This window comes from Tamandua tetradactyla, chromosome 5, assembly GCF_023851605.1.
Source record: "Tamandua tetradactyla isolate mTamTet1 chromosome 5, mTamTet1.pri, whole genome shotgun sequence".
NCBI lineage: Eukaryota > Metazoa > Chordata > Mammalia > Pilosa > Myrmecophagidae > Tamandua > Tamandua tetradactyla.
The window spans coordinates 20,781,605-20,804,321 of NC_135331.1; the positions used below are offsets into that span (position 1 = coordinate 20,781,605).

The 22,717-nt window shown below is 37.2% G+C and overlaps 1 protein-coding gene across 5 annotated transcripts in view; it reads left to right on the forward strand.

Moving 5' to 3' along the window:
- The window catches only part of RNF10 (ring finger protein 10), a 44,013-nt gene that overhangs the window by 14,698 nt on the left and 6,598 nt on the right, over positions 1 to 22,717 (forward strand). For all 5 annotated transcript variants that reach the window (XM_077160018.1, XM_077160021.1, XM_077160017.1 and 2 more), the window contains exons 5-12: positions 346 to 530; positions 613 to 749; positions 6,392 to 6,552; positions 8,082 to 8,207; positions 8,450 to 8,726; positions 8,942 to 9,075; positions 11,178 to 11,295; positions 11,545 to 11,646. In XM_077160018.1, coding sequence (XP_077016133.1) covers positions 346 to 530; positions 613 to 749; positions 6,392 to 6,552; positions 8,082 to 8,207; positions 8,450 to 8,726; positions 8,942 to 9,075; positions 11,178 to 11,295; positions 11,545 to 11,646 — 1,240 coding nt within the window. The remainder of the gene's footprint in view (positions 1 to 345; positions 531 to 612; positions 750 to 6,391; positions 6,553 to 8,081; positions 8,208 to 8,449; positions 8,727 to 8,941; positions 9,076 to 11,177; positions 11,296 to 11,544; positions 11,647 to 22,717) is intronic.

The window sequence follows — 22,717 nt, forward strand, 5'->3', positions numbered from 1 at the left end:
GGTAAATTACTTCTAGACATTTTTTATATTTATATATGTATGTAAACATATTAAATCTTATGTAAATGGATCATTTAGTAGTTTCTGTCATTTTTTTCTTTTGATGCATAGATGTCCCAAAATATCTATGTGATTGTTTAATTGTATTAAACTATTGTTATGTTTTTTTAATGATTCGCCTTAGTTCCATCTGACACGTTAAACAAAGATACATACTTGTATTCTTGAGCAATGTTTTAGAAGTGTATTGATTAGAGGATGAGGATGGGAAGAAGAAAGGTTTTAATTTTGATAATCCCTGATCACTTCCAAAAGCATTGAAACTTTGATTGCTTTTCATTTCAGCGCATTTGTAGTCATGAAGTGCCATCTTGCCCAATATGCCTATATCCACCTACTGCAGCCAAGATAACCCGTTGTGGACACATCTTTTGCTGGGCATGTATCCTACACTACCTTTCACTGAGTGAGAAGACCTGGAGTAAATGTCCCATCTGTTATAGTTCGGTGCATAAGAAAGATCTCAAAAGGTGAGATTGAGGCACTTACCAGATTAGATATTGGTCTGGTAACTCCTCACCCTGCTACCCTGTCTAAATGTCTGTGTTACAGTGTTGTTGCCACAGAGTCACGCCAGTATGTTGTTGGTGATACCATTACGATGCAGCTGATGAAGAGGGAGAAAGGAGTCTTGGTGGCCTTGCCCAAATCCAAATGGATGAATGTAGACCATCCCATTCATCTAGGAGGTGAGTTCTATTAATTTGGTGGAGGGGTGGGTGGAATTATAATCTCTAAGACTGTTTAATATATCTTTCTAGTGTCAGAAATTTAGCCTTTGGGTAAGCCAGTTCTAGCATTTTCAAATTGGCCTTAGGCTTCTGGTAGGTTAGGGTGGAGTTTGCAAGAGGATGTTTTAACTCTTAACATTAAGCTTGGTTCAGTTATAACCAAATGTCAGTTTTTCATTTTACAAGGCTTTGTTGAATCTGGTAACTCTGCCCATTCTTGGGAGTCCATGATGTTTTTGGCTCCTGCCGTCAAATCAAGGAGCTCGGCAGTTTAGTTAGAAGAGACAGACTGGTAGTCAGGAACTTAGGATTTAGAGTGTGATAAGTGCTTACAATGGGGAATGTACAAAGGATTGCATTTTGTGCAAAAGTGAGTGTTGTTTAAAGTGGGATTTCAGTTTCTGGGGAAAAGATGAATTTCTCAATCAATGATATTGAGACAATTGACTCTTCATATAGGAAGAAATTAAATTAGATCTCTATCTCATACCATTCATAAAAATCAATTCCGGATAGATTGAAGAACTAAATGTAAAAAATCCAAAACTTTTAAATTGTTAGAAGAAAATATAGGGCAGTATCTTTATAAATCCTCAGGTATGGCTAAGTTTTTTTTTAATTTATTAATTAATTAAAAAAATTAAGAACAAACAAAAACATTAACATATAATTCCATTCTACATATATATTTAGTAATTCTCAATATCATCACATAGTTGCATATTCATCATTTCTTAGAACATTTGCATCAATTCAGAAAAAGAAATAAAAAGATAACAAAAAGAAATAAAACAATAACAGAAAAAAAAGATTACACATACCATACCCCTTACCCCTCACTTTCATTTATCACTAGCATTTCAAACTAAATTTATTTTAGCATTTGTTCCCCCATTCCTTATTTTTTTGTTTTGTTTTCTTTTTTTTAATTTATTTATTTATTAAAAAAATAAACTAAATAAAACATCAACATATATAATCAGAAATTCACAATATCATCACTTAGTTGCATATTCATCATTTCTTAGAATATTTGCATTAATTCAGAAAAAGAAATAAGACAATAGAAAAAGAAATAAAACGAACACAGGAAAGAAAAAAAAAGATTATACCTACCATACCCCTTACCCCTCGCTTTCATTGATCACTAACATTTCAAACTAAATTTATTTTAGCATTTGTTTCCCCTATTATTTATTTTTATTCCATATGTTCTCCTTGTTTGTTGACAAGGTAGATAAAAGGAGCATCAGACACAATGTTTTCACAATCACACAGTCACATTGTGAAAGCTGTATCATTATACAATCATCATCAAGAAACGTGGCTACTGGAACACAGCTCTACATTTCAGGCAGTTCCCTCCAGCCTCTCCATTACATCTTGAATAACAAGATGATACCTCCTTCATGCATAAGAATAACCTCGACTCTGTTTGGAATCTCTCAGCCATTGACATTTTGTCTCATTTCACTCTTCCCCCTTTTGGTCGAGAAAGTTTTCTCAATCCCTTGATGCTGAGTCTCAGCTCATTCTAGGATTTCTGTCCCATGTTGCCAGGAAGGTCCACACCCCTGTGAGTCATGTCCCACGTAGACAGGGGGAGGGTGGTGAGATTGCTTGTTGTGTTGGCTGGAGACAGAGGCCACATCTGAGCAACAAAAGAGGCTCTCTTGGGGGTGACTCTTAGGCCTAAATTTTAAGCAGGCTTGACCTATCCTTTGTGGGGTTAAGTTTCATATGAACGAACCCCAAGACTGGGGGCTCAGCCTATAGCTTTGGTTGTCCATACTGCTTGTGAGAATATCAAGAATCAACTTGGGGAAGTTGCATTACCTCCCCGTTCTCAAGGTATGTCTAGATTTTTAAACCAGACTGAAACCATAGATGCTGTGAAGGAAAAGATTGATACAGTAATTAAGCTTATATATGATAAGATACCTTAAAATTGATGAGATGATAGACTGGGGGAAGCTTTACACATTTAAAACTAAAGATAAACGGTATAGTAGGAGAATGGGCTAAGCATGTGACAGGGCCTTTTCCAGGAAATAAGAGTAAGTTATACATATTTTCAGAGATTTAATTTTGCCCAAATATTGCATATGCAAGCAAAGTACCCATCAGATTGGGGGGTGTCCATTCCCCAAAACCTATCTAGGTTTTGGCAGGTATTGGGGAATGGATATTCATCCCTGATGGGAATGTAAATTGATACAGTCTTTTGGGGGGCAGTTTGGTAACACTTAAAATAAATACAACTCTTGATCCAGCATTTATACTTAAACATCACAGAGAAATACTTTGTACTGAGGGACATGTGTAAAGATTTTTCAGTACAATGTGACATTGAGAAATTGGCATTAATCTTAAGGCACTTGTACATCATACTATGGAGCACTATACTTACTTTCAAAAACATTTCAGTACATAATTGAGTGAAAAAAGAAATTGTAGAACAATTTGTAGGGTATATATTACCATAAAAACCTTTATTTCTCTAAGAACATGTACAGAAAAGGGTCTGAAGGGTATATATTCAAGTTTGTAAATGGTTTTCTCTGGATGGGTGCTGGGATGGGAAGGTAAGAAAACGGCTTTCCAAAGTTGGGGTGGTTCTCAAAAGATAATGATTGTTGCGACTGTGTGATTGTGGAAACCTTGTGTCTGATGCTCCTTTTATCTACCTTGTCAACAGAGGAGTAGAACATATGGAATAAAAATAAATAATTGGGGGAACAAATGTTAAAATAAATTTAGTCTGAAATACTAATGAAAGCAAGGGGTAAGGGGTATGGTATGTATAAACTTTTCTTTTTCTGTTGTCTTTTTCTGAATTGATACAAATGTTCTAAGAAATGATGAATATGCAACTAAGTGATGATATTGTGAATTACTGATTATATATATATGTTAATGTTTTAGTCCGTTTGTTAAATTTTTTTTAATTAATAAATAAATTTTTTAAAAGTTAATTGTTATAAAATTTTTTTAAGTACATAAAGTATGGGGAGAAATAAAATAAACCAACCTTTTATGCAGAAGTAACCCAAACTGTGATGATAAGGCAGTCAAGCCAATTCACCTGGGACTTAACAGTCTCTTCAGTAAATGCTTGGAAAACTGGGTATCCACATGCAAAAGAGTGAAAGAGAATCCATATCTCACACAAAAGTTAACTCAAAGTGAATCAAAGACTTAAGCGTTAGAGTTAAGACCATAAAACTTTTAGAAGAAAACGTAGGGAAATAACTTATAAAACTTGTAATAGGAGGCTGTTTCCTAGATCTTACAACCAAAGCACTAGTATTAAAGAAAGAAATAGATAAATGGAAACTCCTCAAAATTGAACACTTTTATGCATCAAGGAACTTTGTCAAAAAAGTAAAAAGGACATACGGATAAAACATGTGGATTAAAAATAAATAATAGGGAGAAACAAACGTTAAAATAAATTTAGTAGATTGAAATGTTAGTGATCAGTGAAAGGGAGGGGTAAGGGGTATGGTATGTATGAATTTTTTTCTGTTTTCTTTTTATTTTTTCTGAATTGATGCAAATGTTCTAAGAAATTATGATGACGAATATACAGGTATGTGATGATATTGTGAGTTATTGATTATATAACAAGAATGGAATGATCATATGGTAAGAATGTTTGTGTTTGTACATGGATATGTTTCAAAAATTAAAAAAAAAAAACAAGTAAAAAGGCATCCTACACAATGGGAAACAATATTTGGAAATAACTTATCAGATAAGGGTCTAGTATCCAAAATATATAGAGATTATTCAACTCAACAACAAAAAAGCAAACAACCCAATTAAAAAATGGGCAAAGGGCAGGCCATGGTGACTCAGCAGGCAGAGTTCTCACCTGCCATACTGGAGACCCATGTGCCTGCCCATGCAAAAAAGCAAAAAAACAAAAAGGGCAAAAGAAATGAACAGACACTTCTCAGAAGAGGAAATACATATGCCTAAAAGACATATGAAAAGATGCTCAACTTCCCTGGCTATTAGGTAAATGCAAATCAAAACCACAGTGAGATATTATCTCACACCTACCAGAATGGCCATTATGAATAAAACAGAAAACAAGTGCTGGAGAGGATGTGGAGAAAGAGGCACACTTATCCACTGTTGGCAAGAATGTAAAATGGTACAACTGCTATGGAAGGCAGTTTGGCGGTTCCTCAGGAAGCTGAGTATAGAATTGCCATATGATCCAGCAATACCATTGCTAGCTAGCTAGTCAGAGGACATGCGGGCAAGGACACTAATGGACATTTGCACACCAGTATTTGTAGCAAATATTATTTACAATTGCCAAGAGATGGAAACAGTTCAAATGTTCATCAACAGACGAGTGGCTAAACAAGCTGGGGTGTATACATAGGATGGAATGTTATGCAACTGTAAGACAGAATAAAGTCATGAAGCATGTATGGACCTTGAGGATGTTGTGCTGAGTGAGATTAGCCAGAAACAAAAGGGCAAATACTGTATGGTCTCATGGATAAGAGCTAACATTAATGAATGAATTTGGAGAATTTCAGTTAAGAAAGAGGTCATCAGGAGATAGATAGGGTAGATATTGGTTAATTGGAACTGAGAGGACATAGATTGTGCAATAGGGCTGATTGTAAAAATTCAGAAATGGATAGCACAGTACTACCTGATTGTAGCACAATAATGTGTGGCCAACTGGCAAACTATCCTGCCCGCTTGCCTGAGTAAACAACCCCAGCCTCACAGCCTGAGAATCCAGAATTGGAGAACTTTTCCTATGGGACCTGCCATCTGGTTCTCCCATACCTTGAGCAGTTGTATCAGTTTTTTATTTTAGGATGTGTGTAGAATGGAGCTAAGGGTGTTTTACACCTCTTAGGCAGTAAGAATCTGACTGAAATGAACTTGTGAATTGTAAAGTGATTATAAAAATACAAAGAAAAACAATACTTTTACTACTACTTAAAAAAAAAAGTGACCTAAAATGTTAATGGTAGAAATTTTTACCGTACATGTATACTGTTTTGAGATTGGTATTAGATTTTCTGGTCTGGTATCTGCTTTTTTCACATGTGAGCATTTCTCCATGTTACTAAATACTTCTTTAAAAAAATTTTACCTGTAATAACTTGTTGACAAGAGCTTTGAAAACTGTTGCTTTTTTCTTTCTTTGCTTTGTATATATGTTATATAATAAAAAAGTTTTTAAAAAGTGTCCATGAGAAAAAAACAATTTTAGGGTCTGCAGGATTCTATTTAATGAGCATACTATCGTGTCATCAACCATTCCTTTATATTCAGATTTACTGGTTTTCAGTTTTTCTGTTATTACAGTTATTGCTAATTAATGAACAAGGTTTGACTAAAGTTTTGACTGCAACTCTAATTTTCTTAAGATGAATTTCTTGTATTCATGGGTTCAGAATTATAAACTTGTTTTTGGGATCATTGTTAAATTATTTTCTAGGAATTTATGCTTAATTACTGTTTTCATCCCCAGAAAAAAGCTACCTTGAAGTTTCCATTTAGCCACACTATGGCAAGCTGTGAATGTAGCATTTTAAAATTTTTTGCTGATTTTCTCTTAGATGAACAGCACAGCCAGTACTCCAAGCTACTACTGGCCTCTAAGGAGCAGATTCTGCACCGAGTGGTTCTAGAAGAGAAAGTAGCACTAGAGCAGCAACTGGCAGAGGAGAAGCACACCCCTGAGTCCTGCTTTATCGAGGCAGCTATCCAGGAGCTCAAGGTGAGGTGGATGTTATGCTGAAAACTTAAAACCAGGGATGTGAAACCTTAACACTCTTTGCTGGGGGTGAGGATATTGGATGGTGGGGATGAGTTACCTCCACTCCTCATTTAAGATAATAAGCAGGGAATGACTAAAAACGTCACTTTGATCTGGGCTCCGTTTGGTGATGGGAGGGAAGGGCTTACCTAGTGGTTTTTAGAGCTTTTTCTGGAGCTGAGAGGAACAAGTTAAATTGAATTTATAATTAATTGTGATAATGGAGATTCTAAGATTAACTGTATTCTTAATTAAGCGAGGTGGATTTTTTGTTTTCTAGGAAAGCATTTGGCATTTAATTTTAGAGATATTTTCAGAAGTATTGTGGAGAAATGACTATGGCCAGCCCAGGAGACCCTAGCAGTACCTGCTGAGAATCTTGTGATAGCAAGAATTACTCAAATATAGAATTCCTTACATATTCTATATCCTCTACAACAGGAATTCTTAAACTTTACTTGGGTCCTACCTTGAAGGATTTGTTAAATTATTTTCTAGGAATTTATGCTAAATTACTGTTTTCATCCCCAGAAAAAAGCTACCTTGAAGGGATTAGAATGGCCTCATTCAAGCAAAAGTTAAAAAGTAACAGAACTCGATGGAAAGGGTTTAGGTACTTAAAATCATTAATCTTTAAGAGAAACAGGAAGCACAATGCCGATGTTTCCTTAATAGGCTCAATTTGCATTATAACAAGTTCCAAAGTGATTCTGATGATGCTAATCCCCAGACCATACTTGGAGAACCACTGTTGTAGATTAGAACACTAAAAACTCTCATTTATTGAATGATTAGCATGTGATGGCCCTATGCTAAGTACTATATTTGGATTTATCTCATTTAAGCTTCATAACCTAATGTGGTAGTTACAGCTATCCCCTTTCACAGGTGAGGAAATGGAAACATGGTTTAGGTAATTTGCTTAAAGATACATTAATAAGAGGTGAAACTGGTATTTGAATTCCTGTCTGTCTGACTTCCAAGCCCTCTGTGGGCTGGATCCTGTGTATTTAATTTTTTTTTACTTTCTACAGTGCAGAAGTATTTGTTCAAATGCCATTTCAGGTAAAAGAAAAACTGCAAAGGATAGCTGCCCAGGTTGCAGTAGGAGTTGGTCAAAATCCTATCTCCTTACTCTGGGGTTCTTTTTGAGCGCTGTTAAAAACTGCCTTTTCCTATGCTCTTAGACTTCAGGAAACTTTTTTGCAATGTTGTTATTGTCATTATCAAAGATTCTAAGCAGAACAACCAACTTTGTGGGTACTAGAGGCTTTCACCAGGAGGTTGGGCAGGGGAAGGAAACATAGGCATTGTGCTTCCTGTTTCTCTTAAAGATTAATGATTTTAAGTACCTAAACCCTTTCCATCGAGTTCTGTTACTTTTTAACTTTTGCTGTTGTTGAATGAGGCCATTCTAATCCCTTGCCCCTCAAACTGAAGTGTATTTCTGGAAATTTAGCTTTCTTTGGTCTTTTCTCTGGTGGCTTTAGACTCGGGAGGAGGCTCTGTCAGGATTGGCTGAAAGCAGCGGGGAGGTCACTGGTGTCGTGGCTGCTCTGGAACAACTGGTGCTGATGGCTCCCTTGGCAAAGGAGCCTCTTTTCCAATCCAGGAAGGTTAGTGTATCCCTGTTAAAGAGTGAATGGCTGCCATTCCTCAAATGCTGCTTTTTAGCTGGTAGGCACTGTTGTGAGGCCTGGACTTTGTTGGGAGTAAAGAAGATTAAAAGTATTTCATGTATGCTTATTAGTTTTATTTCCCCAGGGATGTTAAACCGATGAATGTAGTAGTTAAGATAAACAACCACAGCGTGAATGTAGGACATGTACTTTCTGTTGACCTAAGTTTGTTCTAACAGGGTGTGCTAGAGTATCTGTCTACTTTTGATGAAGAAGCCACAGAAGTTTGTTCTCTGGATTTTCCTTCTCGTCCTTCTGCTCTCCCTCTGGTAGAGGAAGAGGAAGCACCATCTGAACCAGAGCCTGAGGGGTTATCAGAGGCCTGTGATGACTCGGAGTTAGCAGATGACAATCTTGGGGAAGGGATCATTTGTACTAAATCCAGGGAGCAGCAACCCATCACCAAGCCAGGCTTCTCAAACCTGAGCCATTCTCCTTGTTACTACTTTTACCAAGGTGAGGATTCCTGAGGAGGAGGGCTGGTTGCCAGATGCTACAGAGAGATATTCTAGCTCTCTAAGCTGAAGGAAGTATCTCCTCTATATCCTTTGGGCTTGGGTCTGTAGTGTCTGTCTGCATGGGGAGGGAGAGGCACGCCTAGCTGTAAAAAGGAGGGGCCCTGACTTAAGGGCTGGCCAAGACTGTTGTGTGACAGATCCACTTGTCTTCAGCGGAAGATGGGCAGCACATGTTCCTCCACCCTGTGAATGTGCGCTGCCTCGTGCGAGAGTATGGCAGTCTGGAGCAGAGCCCTGAGAAGATTTCAGCAACTGTGGTGGAGATAGCTGGTTACTCCATGTCTGAGGTAAGGCCTTTTGTTTAAGAGTGGAGGGTGGGGAGGTGACACTAACCTAATCTTTCTGAGGTAGGCCAAGCCAACCTAGGTGTATAAACCTTTAAGGCCTTTCATTTCTGTATTTTAAATGTATTTTTACCAGAGATGGTGCTTCAACTTAAGAAATTTCAGTGGTGCTCCCTTACCATGCTAGGCATACTTCCCTGGTTCTCTTATTTCAGCTACCACTGCTTTGTGCATATCTGGTTCATTTATTGTAGTTTAGGAATATAGATATCTCCTAGTTTCATTGACATTGTGGGTTTTTTTTTTTAACTTTTTTTATTGTATAGAATAACATATATACAAAGCAAAAAAATAAGAAAACAATAGTTTTTAAAGCAGTCTTCAAAAAGTGGTTTACAGGAAAGATCCCAGAGTTTGTCATGAGCTACCATATGATCCTCTCATATTTTTCCTTCTAGCTGCTCCAGAATATAAGAGACTAGAGGGCTTAGATACTATATCCTCACAGTCGACTTTTTTCCCCTTCTTTTTTGTGAACAATAACATATATATACAGAAAAGCTATAAATTTCAAAGCACAGCACCACTATTAGTTGTAGAACATATTCAGACTTTGACAGGGGTTACAATTTCACAATTTTAGGTTTTTACTTCTAGCTGTTCTAAAATACTGGAGACTCAAAGAGATATCAGTGTAATGATTCAGCTTTCATATTCATTTGTTAAGTCCTGTCTTCTATGTATAAATCCACCATCACCTTTAATCCTTCCATACCTCTCTTTAGGGATGTTTGGGCTATGGCAATTCTAAATTTTTGATCTTGAAAGGGTCTGTCACTAATGTGGGGGAGGGAGATGAAACTATCTGATATTAGTTAGGCTGGGTTAGGTTTCAGGACTTATCTGGACCAGGGACCCATCTGGAGGTTGTAGGTTTCTGGAAAATTACTCTAGTGCCTGGAACCCTTGTGGAATCTTATATATTGCCCTAGGTGTTCTTTAGGATTGGCTGGAATCGTCCTGGTTGGGGGTTGGCAGGTATGATAGATAGTAGGGTCTACCTGAAGCTTGCATAAGAGCAACCCCCAGAGTAGCCTCTCGACTCTATTTGAACTTTCTCTGCCACTGTTATTTTATTAATTACACTTCTTTTCCCCCATTTGGTCAGGATGTAATTTTTGATCCTACCATGCCAGGTCTGGATTCATCCCTGGGAGTCCTCTCTGACATCACCAGGGAGACATTCACCCTTGTATGTTATGTCCCACGTAAGGGGGAGGGCAATGATTTTACTTGCAGAGTTGGACTTAGAGAGACTGAGGCCACATCTGTGCAACAGGAGAGTTTGTTTTTCTTTCTCTTTCTCATTACTGCTTAGGATAAATGTCTAAAAAAATAGGGTGGGGCAGAATCTTCAGTATAATGTCTTAATATGAGAAGTACTTGGAGGTTTTAAGCTAGGTTATCCAGGCTTGAAGTACATTTTTAGCTTAGTAGATACCTATGAATTATTTTTTTGTATTTTCATATGTGAATTTTGGCCTTTCAGAGAATTATCTCTATACTGATCACAAAATTTGTTATAAACTTCAAAGTCAGAGACTTTGAATACCATAAAATTTCCATCAAAATATACACAGAAAAAAGAATAGAAAAGAAAAACAACTTAAATTGGGTTTCATTTTTACTATTTTAGGCTAAGCTTCATTCAGTATGGAAATTGACTTTCTCTTCCTTCTCAGTTATTGTTTAGTTCTGTCAGTGATTCCGAGATATTTTGTTAGCAAGTACTTGTATCGTCTCCATACTCCCCTCTCATTTATGGATCTCAGAAAATCCTGAGATCTGATGCTGATAGGCTCTAGGTTATTGTTACCAGACTTAGTTAACTCATTTGCAGCATGAGACAAAACGGGTTTTGGTTGCTTAGTCTACCTCATTAAAGATTAATTGACAGTTTCTGTTTGACTTTTCAAAATGATGATAACGTGAGCACTAATCTTTTAAGCCAGAGTGCTATCTGTGACTGGTACTATTGGATACTTGGGTTGCTCTCAGAGTTAGACCTGGTCTTAGTTAAAGTGTTGGCCCTGTTTCCAATGTAGGATGTTCGACAGCGTCATAGATATCTCTCTCATTTGCCACTCACCTGTGAGTTCAGCATCTGTGAACTGGCTCTGCAGCCTCCTGTGGTTTCTAAGGAAACCCTAGAGATGTTTTCAGGTAAGAATACCCCTTCTTTGCTTCTCTGCGTAGTGGGCTCAGGGATTCTTATGGCTGGAAACATAGTATGGGAGGAAACTTGAAGTGCTATATCATTAGTCTCAAAACCTCCTGATACATTTCATTCATTTAACCCTTCCATCTGGGCTTACTGGTTTGGACTTAGCTACTAGTCAACCAGGAGGAGTTGGTGGCCAGATTGCCCTGGGTTTACCTCCTCAAAACCTGATCAATCCGCACAACCCACAGATGACATTGAGAAAAGGAAGCGCCAGCGCCAGAAGAAGGCTCGGGAGGAACGTCGCCGAGAGCGCAGGATTGAGATGGAAGAGAACAAGAAACAGGGCAAGTGTAAGTTCAGGCACGCTTGCTTTTTTTTTTTTTTTTTTAAATTAGAAAAGCTGTAGATTTATAGAAAAGTCATACTTTGCAAACATAAAACAGAGTTCCCATATACTTCACTATTAACACCTTGCGTTAGTATGGTATATTTGTTCCAATTAATGGAAGAACCTTTTAAAGATTGTACCATCAATTATAGTCCATTGTTGGGCTGAATAATATCCCACTGTATATATATAACTCATTTTATTTCTTCATTCATTGATTGATGGACACTTGGGTTGCTTCCATCTTTTGGCAGTTGTGACTAATGCTGCTAAGAACACTGGTATGCAAATATCTGTCCAAGTCCCTGCTTTCACTTCTTTGAGATATATACCTAGAAGTGGGATTGCTGGGTCGTATGGTAATTCTATACTTAAGTTTCTGAGGAATTGCCAAACTGTATTCCACAGCAGCTGCATCATTTTACATTTCCGCTGGCAATGAATGAGTGTTCTGTTTTTCCATATCCTCTCCAACACTTGTCATTTGCTGTTTTTTTAATACTGGCTCTTCTGGTGGGTATGAAATGGTATCTTATTGTGGTTTTGATTTGCATTTCCCTAATGGCTAATGATGTTGAGCATCTCTTCATGCACTTTTTGGCCATTTTAATTTCCTCTTTGGAGAAATATTTATCCAGGTCTTTTGCCCATTTTTTAATTGGGTTGTCTTTTGAATTGTAGTATTTCTTTATACATTCTGCATGTTAAATCCTTATCTGTAGTTCTCAAAAATTTACTCTCATTGAGTAGTTTGTTTTTTCACTTTCATGATAAAGTCCTTTTCAAAAAAGTTTTTAGTTTTGATGAGGTATCATTTATCTGTTATTTTTTTTTATAGCTTGTGCTTTGATTGCAAAGTCTTAGAAACTATTGTCTAACACAAGATCCTGAGGATGCTTTCCTAGTTTTTTTTCTACGAGTTTTATAGTCCTGGTTCTGTTAGAATCTTTGATTCATTTTTTAAAAATTTGTTAATTAAAAAAATTAAGAAACCAAATAAAACATCAACATATATATATAATCAGTAATTCACGAATCATCACTTAGTTGCATATTCATCATTTCTTAGAACATTTACATTAATTCAGAAAAAGAATTAAAAGGCAATAGGAAAAGAAAGAAAATGAACACAGGAAAGAAAAAAAAAAGATTATCCTACCATACCCCTTACCCCTCGCTTTCATTGATCTTTGATCCATTTTGACTTAGTTTTTGTATATGGTGTGAGATAGGGGTCCGCTTCATTTTTTTACATAGCGATATCCAGTTCTCCCAGCACCATTTGTTGAAGAGACTATTCTTTCCCAGTTGAATGTACTTGGCAGTCTTTTAAAAAATCTATTGGCCAATAGGTGTAAGGGTCAATTTTTGAACTCTCAATTAATTTCCATTGGTCTGTAATACTGTTTTGACCACTGTAGCTTTCTAATAAGTTTTAAAGTCAGGAAGTACAAATCCTTCAACTTTGTTCTTCTTTTCCAAGACTATTTTGGTTATCCGGGGCCCCTTATCTTTCCAAATAAATATGTTGATTGAGTTTTCCATTTCTGTAAGAAGACTGTTGGAATTTTTATTGGGAATGGGTTGAATCTGGAAATCACTTTGGGTAAAATTAACATCTTAATAATATTTAGTCTTCCAATCCATGGCATAGACTGTCCTTCTATTTATCTAGGTCTTCTTTGATTTCTTTTAGCAAAGTTTTATAGTCTTCTGTGTATAAGTCGTTTACATCCTTGCTTAAATTTATTTGTCCTTTTGTTTTTGGCTAATCTCACTCAGCATAATGTTCTCAAGGTCCATCCATGTTGTTACATACTTCATAACTTTATTCTGTCTTAAAGGTGCATAATAATTTCCATTGTATGTATATACTACAGTTTATTTAGCCACTCATCTTTCGATGGACATTATGGCTGTTTCCATCTCTTTGCAATTGTAAATAATGCTGCTATAAACATTGGTGTGCAAATGTCCGTTTGTGTCTTTGCCCTATGTCCTCTGAGTAGATACCTAGCAGTGATATTGCTGGGTCATACGGCAATTCTATATTCAGCTTTCTGAGTAACCGCTGAACTGCCTTCCACAGCGGTTGCACCATTTGACATTCCCACCAGCAGTGAATAAGTGTGCCTCTTCCTCCACATCCTCTCCAGCAGTTGTCATTTTCCGTTTTGTTGATAATGGCCATTCTGGTGGGTGTGAGATGGTATCTCATTGTGGTTTTGATTTGCATTTCTCTAATGGCCAGGGATGTTGAACAGCTCTTCATGTGCCTTTTGGCCATTTGTAGTTCCTCTTCTGCGAGTTGTCTGTTCAAGTCTTTTTCCCGTTTTGTAATTGGATTGGCTGTCTTTTTGTTGTTGAGTTGAACAATCTCTTTATAAATTCTGGATACTAGACCTTTATCTGATATGTTGTTTCCAAATATTGTCTCCCATTGTGTAGGCTGTCTTTTTACTTTCTTGATGAAGTTCTTTGATGCACTAAAGTGTTTAATTTTGAGGAGTTCCCCTTTATTTCTTTCTTTCTTCAGTGCTCTTGCTTTAGGTGTAAGGTCTATAAACCACCTCCAATTATAAGATTCATAAGATATTTCCCTACATTTTCCTCTGTTTTATGGTCTTAGACCTGATGTTTAGATCTTTGATCCATTTTAACTTTTGTATAGGGTGTGAGATACAGGTCCTCTTTCATTCTTTTGCATATGGTGATGCAGTTCTCTAGGCACCATTTATTGAAGAGACTGTTCTGTCCCAGGTGAGTTGGCTTGACTGCCTTATCAAAGATCAAATGTCCATAGATGAGAGGGTCTATATCTGAGCACTCTATTCGATTCCATTGGTCGATATATCTGTCTTTATGCCAGTACCATGCTGTTTTGACCACTGTGGCTTCATGATATGCCTTAAAGTCAGGCAGCGTGAGACCTCCAGCTTCGTTTTTTTTCCTCAAGATACTTTTAGCAATTTGAAGCACCCTGCCCTTCCAGATAAATTTGCTTATTGGTTTTTCTATTTCTGAAAAGTAAGTTGTTGGGATTTTGATTGGTATTGTGTTGAATCTGTAAATCAATTTAGGTAGAATTGACATCTTAACTATATTTAATCTTCCAATCCATGAACATGGTATGCCCTTCCATCTATTTAGGTCTTCTGTGATTTCTTTTAACAGTTTCTTGTAGTTTTCTTTGTGTAGGTCTTTTGTCTCTTTAGTTAAATTTATTCCTATTATTTTATTCTTTTAGTTGCCATTGTAAATGGAATTCGTTTCTTGATTTCCCCCTCAGATTGTTCGTTACTAGTGTATAGAAATACTACAGACTTTTGATTGTTGATCTTGTAACGTGCCACTTTGCTGTACTCGTTAATTAGCTCTAGTAGTTTTGCTGTGGGTTTTTCAGGGTTTTCGACATACAGTATCATATCATCTGCAAACAGTGATTGTTTTACTTCTTCCTTTCCAATTTTGATGCCTTGTATTTCTTTTTCTTATCTAATTGCTCTGGCTAGAACTTCCAACACAATGTTGAATAACAGTGGTGATAGTGGACATCCTTGTCTTGTTCCTGATATTAGGGGGAAAGTTTTCAGTTTTTCCCCATTGAGGACGATATTAGCTGTGGGTTTTTCATATATTCCCTTTATCATTTTAAGAAAATTCCCTTGTAGTCCTATCCTTTGAAGTGTTTTCAACAGGAAAGGATGTTGAATCTTGTCAAATGCCTTTTCTGCATCAATTGAGATGATCATGTGATTTTTCTGCTTTGATTTGTTGATATGGTGTATTATGTTAATTGATTTTCTTATGTTGAACCATCCTTGCATACCTGGGATGAATCCTACTTGGTCATGATGTATAATTCTTTTAATGTGTTGCTGGATTTGATTTGCTAGAATTTTGTTGAGGATTTTTGCATCTGTATTCATTAGAGAGATTGGTCTGTAGTTTTCTTTTTTTGTAATATCTTTGCCTGGTTTTGGTATGAGGGTAATGTTTGACTTCATAGAATGAATTAGGTAGCTTTCCCTCCACTTCAATTTTTTTGAAGAGTTTGAGCAAGATTGGTACTAATTCCTTCTGGAATGTTTGGTAGAATTCACATGTGAAGCTGTCTGGTCCTGAACTTTTCTTTTTGGGAAGTTTTTTAATGACTGATTCAATTTCTTTACTTGTGGTTGGTTTGTTGAGGTCATCTATTTCTTCTTGAGTCAAAGTTGGTCGTTCATGCCTTTCTGGGAAGTTGTCCATTCCATCTACATTGTTGTATTTATTGGCATAAAGTTGTTCATAGTATCCTGTTATTACCTCCTTTATTTCTGTGGGGTCAGTGGTTATGTCTCCTCTTCCATTTCTGATCTTATTTATTTGCGTCCTCTCTCTTCTTCTTTTTGTCAGTCTTGCTAAGGCCCCATCAATCTTATTGATTTTCTCATAGAACCAACTGCTGGTCTTATTGATTTTCTCTATTGTTTTCATGTTCTCAATTTCATTTATTTCTGCTCTAATCTTTGTTATTTCTTTCCTTTTGCTTGCTTTGGGGTTAGTTTGCTGTTCTTTCTCGAGTTCTTCCAAGTGGACAGTTAATTCCCATATTTTTGCCCTTTCTTCTTTTTTGGTATAGGCATTTAGGGCAAAAAATTTCCCTCTTAGCACTGCCTTTGCTGCATCCCATAAGTTTTGATATGTTGTGTTTTCATTTTCATTTGCCTTGAGATATTTACTGATTTCTCTTGTAATTTCTTACTTGACCCACTGGTTGTTTAAGAGTGTGTTGTTGAGCCTCCACATATTTGTGAATTTTCTGACACTTTGCATATTATTGATTTCCAACTTCATTCCCTTAGGATCTGAGAAAGTGTTTTGTATGATTTCAATCTTTTTAAATTTGTTGAGACTTGCTTTGTGACCCAGCATATGGTCTATCTTTGAGAATGATCTATGAGCACTTGAGAAAAAGGTGTATCCTGCTGTTGTGGGGTGTAATGTCCTATAAATGTCTGTTAAGTCTAGCTCATTTATTGTAATATTCAAATTCTCTGTTTCTTTATTAATCCTCTGTCTAGATGTTCTGTCCATTGATGAGAATGGGGAATTGAAGTCTCCAACTATTATGGTAGATGTGTTTATTTCCCTTTTCAGTGTTTACGGTGTTTACCTCACGTATTTTGGGGCATTCTAGTTCGGTGCATAAACATTTATGATTGTTATGTCTTCATGTTGAATTGTTCCTTTTATTAGCACATAGTATCCTTCTTAGTCTCTTTTAACTGTTTTACATTTGAAGTCTAATTTGTTGGATATTAGTACAGCTACTACCGCTCTTTTCTGGTTGTTATTTGAATGAAATATCTTTTCCCAACCTTTCACTTTCAACCTGTGTTTATCTTTGGGTCTAAGTTGTGTTTCCTTTAGACAGCATATAGAAGGATCCTGTTTTTTAATCCATTCTGCCAGTCTGTGTCTTTGGATTGGGGAGTTCAATCCATTAACATTTAGTGTTATTACTATTTGGGTAGTACTTTCCTCTACCATTTTGCCTTTTGTATTTTATATGTCATATCTAATTTTCCTTCTTTCTACACTCTTCTCCACATCTCTCTTCTGTCTTTTCGTATCTGTCTCTAGTGCTCCCTTTAGTATTTCTTGCAGAGCTGGTCTCTTGGTCACAAATTCTCTCAGTGATTTTTTGTCTGAAAATGTTTTAATTTCTCCCTCATTTTTGAAGGACAGTTTTGCTGGGTATAGAATTCTTCGTTGGCAGTTTTTCTCTTTTAGTAATTTAAATGTATCATCCCACTGTCTTCTTGCTTCCATGGTTTCTGCTGAGAAATCTACACATAGTCTTATTGGGTTTCCCTTGTAGGTGATGGATTGCTTTTCTCTTGCTGCTTTCAAGATCCTCTCTTTCTCTTTGAACTTGGACTTTCTGACTAGTAAGTGTCTTGGAGAACGTCTATTTGGATCTATTCTCTTTGGGGTACACTGCATTTCTTGGATCTGTAATTTTAGGTCTTTCATAAGAGTTGGAAAATTTTCAGTGATAATTTTCTTCCATTAGTTTTTCTCCTCCTTTTCCCTACTCGTCTCCTTCCGGGACACCCACAACACGTATATTTGTGCGCTTCATATTATCATTCAGTTTCCTGAGTCCCTACTCATGTTTTTCCATTTTTTTCCCTATGGTTTCTGTATCTTGTCGAATTTCAGATGTTCCGTCCTCCAGTTCACTAATCCTAACTTCTGTCTCTTGAAATCTACCATTGTAGGTTTCCATTGTTTTTTTCATCTCTTCTACTGTACCTTTCATCCCCATAAGTTCCGGGATTTGTTTTTTCAGACTTTCCATTTCTTCTTTTTGTTCGTTACTTGCCTTCTTCATATCCTCCCTCAATTCATTGATTTGGTTTTTGATGAGGTTTTCCATGTCTGTTCATACCTTCTCAATTAGTTGTTTCAGCTCTTTTTTTTTTTTAATTTTTTATTAATTAAAAAAAATTAGAAGAAACAAACATTCCCAACACATACACTCAGCAATTCACAATATCATCACGTAGTTGCATATTCATCATCATGATCATTTCTCAGAACATTAGCATCAGTTCAGAAAAAGAAATAAAAAGACAACAGAAAAATATAACAAACAGAAAAAAAAAAATTTTACAGGCCATAACCCTTCCTGATCCCTTTCATTGATCACTAGCATTTCAAACTAAATCTGTTTTAACACTTGTTCCCCCATTACTTATTTTTATTCCATATGTTCCTCTCATCTGTTGACAACGTAGATAAAAGGAGCATCAGACACAAGGTTTTCACAATCACACAGTCACACTGTGAAAGTTATATCATTATACAATCATCACCAAGAAACATGGCTACTGGAACACAGCTCTACATTTTCAGGCAGTTCCCTCCAGTCTCTCCATTACATCTTGGATAACAAGGTGATATCTCCTTAATGCATGAGAATAACTTCCAGGATAACCTCTCGAGTCTGTTTGGAATCTCTCAGCCATTGACACTTTGTCTCATTTCCCTCCCCCTTTTGGTCGAGAAGGTTTTCTCAATTACTTGATGCTGGGTCTCAGCTCATTCTAGAGCTTTTCTCAATCCCTTGATGCTGAATCTCACCTCATTCTGGGATTTCTGTCCCATGTTGCCAGGAAGATCCACACCCCTGGTAGTCATGTCCCACATAGACAGGGAAAGGGTGGTGAGTCTGCTTGCTGTGTTGGCTGGAGAGAGAGGCCACATCTGAGCAACAAAAGAGGTTCTCTTGTGGGTGACTCTTAGGCTTAATTTTAAGTAGGCTTGACCTATACCCTGTGGGGTTAAGTTTCATATGAACAAGCCCCAAGACTAGGGGCTCAGCCTATAGCTTGGTTGTCCACACTGCTTGTGAGAATATCAAGAATTCAACTTGGGGAAGTTGAGTTTTCCCCCTTTCTCACCATTTCCCGAAGGGGACTTTGCAAATACTTTTCCACTCACTGATCAAATCACGTGGACAAACCAACAAAATCTCATGTCCTATACAAAGTTCCATGTACTTATGTTATTCAACCAAGCTATCTACATGAGTTGTATTAGGAGATGCACTAGTCAAAGTATAGATTTGTACCAAATAAACATTTTTTGCTTTAGTCTCACACATTAGTTGAAATTTTTAAATATTGAGTATCATCTATTTTCAGCACACTGCAGTAATGACATTCTTTTTGTTCTTCCTCATGCAAAAACATTTTTAAAATTTGTACATTTAGTCACTATCATTATACACTCTAGGCATTCCTAGATTACACCATCTCAATCTTTATCGTCTATCTTTCTTTGTGATCTCATTTATGCCCCAGCCCTCCTCCCTCTATCATTCTTACATTCAGCTTCAGTCAGTGTTTTAACATAATTGTATTACAGTTAGGTAATATTGTGCTGTCCATTTCTGAGTTTTTATATTCAGTCCTGTTGCACAATCTGTATGCCTTCAGCTCCAATTACCCAATATCTTACCCTATTTCTATCTCCTAATGGTCTCTGTTACCAAGGAAATATTCCAAGTTTATTTACTAATGTCAGTTCATATCAGTGAGACCATACAGTATTTGGCCTTTTGTTTCTAGCTAATCTCACTCAACATAATGTCCTTAAGGTCCATTCATGTTGTTACATACTTCATAACTTTATTCTGTTTTACAGCTGCATAATATTCTATCGTATGTAAATACCACAGTTTAGCCAACTGTGTTGATGGACATTGTAGCTGTTTCCATCTCTTGGTAATTGTTAATAATGCTGCTATAAACATTGGTGTGTAAATGTCCATTTGTGTCCTTGGCCTCATGTCCTTTGAGTAGAGACAGCATATAGATGGGTCCTGTTTTTTAATCCATTCTGCCAGACAATGTCTTTTGATTGGAGAGTTTAATCCATTAACATTCAGTGTTATTACTGCATGGGTAGTACTTTCTTCTACTATTTTGCCTTTGGATTTTATATGTCATATCTAATTTTCCTTCTTGTTACCTTTACTCATAGTCTTCCTTTCTACACTCTTCTCCACACCTCTCTCTTCTGTCTTCATATCTGTCTCTAGTGTTTCCTTTAGTATTTCTTGCAGAGCTGATCTCTTGGTCACAAATTCTCTCGGTGATTTTTTGTCTGAAAATGTTTTAATTTCTCCCTCATTTTTGAAGGACAATTTTGCTGGATATAGAATTCTTGGTGGACAGTTTTTCTCTTTTAATAATTTAAATATATTATCCCACTGTCTTCTCGCCTCCATGGTTTCTGCTGAGAGATCTGCACATAGTCTTATTGGGCTTCCCTTGTATGTGATTGATTGCTTGTCTCTTGCTGCTTTCAAGATCCACTCTTTCTCTTTGACCTCTGACATTCTGATTATTAAATGTCTTGGAATATGTCTATTTGGATCTATTCTCTTTGGGGTACGCTGCACTTCTTGGATCTGTAATTTTAAGTCTTTCATAAGAGTTGGGAAATTTTCAGTGATAACTTTCTCCATTAGTTTTTCTCCTCCTTTTCCCTTCTCTTCTCCTTCTGAGACACCCACAACACGTATATTCATGAGCTTCATATTGTCTTTCAATTCCCTGAGTCCCTGCTCATATTTTTCCATTTTTTTTCCTATAGTTTCTGTATCTTGTCGGATTTCAGATGTTCCATCCTCCAGTTCAGAAATCCTATGTTCTGTCTCTCAAAATCTACCATTGTAGGTTTCCATTGTTCTTTTCATCTCTTTTAATGTGTCTTTCCCATATGTTCTGTGATTTGTTTTTTCAGACTTTCAGTTTCTTCTTTTTATCCTTTCCTTGCCTTCTTTATATCCTCTCTCAATTCATTGATTTGGTTTTTGATGAGGTTTTCCATGTCTGTTCATATATTCTGAATTGATTGTTTCAGCTACTGTATGTCATTTGAGTTGTTGGTTTGTTCCTTTGACTGGGTCATATCTTCAATTTTTCTAGTGTGATCTGTTTTTTTTTGCTGGTGTCTAGGCATTTAATTACCTTAATTAGTTTATTCTGGAGATTGCTTTCACTTCTTTTATCTAGGGTTTTCTTGCTGGATGAATTTGTTGTCTATCTGTTCTTTCACATTCTGTTCAGCTTTATCTGGACCTTTAGCTTAAGTTTTGTTTAACAGAGGAGAATTTTTCAGTTCTTGTTTTCTTGTTTCTTGCCCTGATTGTGTGGTGCCTCTTCCCTCCCCACCCTTAGGAGGGTCTATGTAGGTATTATAGATTCCAGCCGGGTTTTCTCGGACTTAACTGGCCTCCTATTGGGGAAGGGGTCACCTGCATCAGTTTTCCCTGAGGGTGAGATCCAGCAGGTTAAAAGACTTTCCTGTGAAGTCTCTGGGCTCTGTTTTTCTTATTCTGCCCAGTATGTGACGCGTCTTCCTGTGGGTCGCACCAGCAAATGATGTTGTGGCACTTTTAACTTTGGAAGACTCTCCCTGCTGGCGACATGGTGTAGACGGAGGAGAGGTTGCAGGCTGGTTTTGATGGCTTCAGATTGCCAAGCTGTGGCATCTGAATTCCTTGAGAGAGGGATTCCACCTGAGTTGGGCTTCACCCCTCCCCTGGGTCAGTTACAGGTGGGAGACAGCCCTGAAAGCAGGCTGTTTCTGCCTATGCCTGGGGCAGTTGCAGCCCGAGAAGTCCCGCTGCTGAATCTGGAGGCTGCCAAGTCTCCGTAGAAACACAGCCAGTAAAACCTCTGTTTCCTCCCCTTTCCTCTTTTTCCGTGAGCCCAATGCGCAAGCTTTGCCTTGATCAGGTTTAGAGTATCTTTCCTTTCCCTCTGGGAAGCCACCTTGGGGGGACGGGCGCCGGGCGTCAGCCGCCGCGGCTTGGGGAACTCACGGTTTTGGGAAGGCTTGCAGCCAGTCCAGCTGGTCCAGACTGGGGTACGCTGTGTGTCTGGTCACTGACATGGCTCCGGGAGCTGTTCTGTACTGTTTCTGGTTATTTAGTAGTTGTTCTGGAGGATGAATTAAAACTCACGCATTGCTAAGCTGCCCTCTTGGCCCCCCCATGATCATTTCTTAGAACATTTTAATCAATTCAGAAAAAGAAATAAACAGAAAACAGTAAAAAATTAATATTTACCATAACCTTTAACTCCTCCCTTTCATTGATCAGTAGCATTTCAGTGTACTGAATTTATTTTAACATTTCCTTCCCCCATTATTTATTTATTTTTAATCCATATGCTTTGCTCATCTGTCCATAAGGTAGATAAAAGAAGCATTAGGCACAAGGATTTCACAGTCACACAGTCACATTGTGAAAGCTATATCATTATACCATTATCTTCAAGAAGCATTGCTACTGGAACACAGCTCTATATTAGGCCTAATTTTAAGTAGACTTGACCTATCCTTTGTGGGGTCAAGTTTCATATGAACAAACCTCAAGACTGGGGGCTCAGCCTATAGCTTTGGTTGTCCACACTGCTTGTGAGAATATCAAGAATTCAATTTGGGGAGGTTGACTTTTCCCCTGTTCT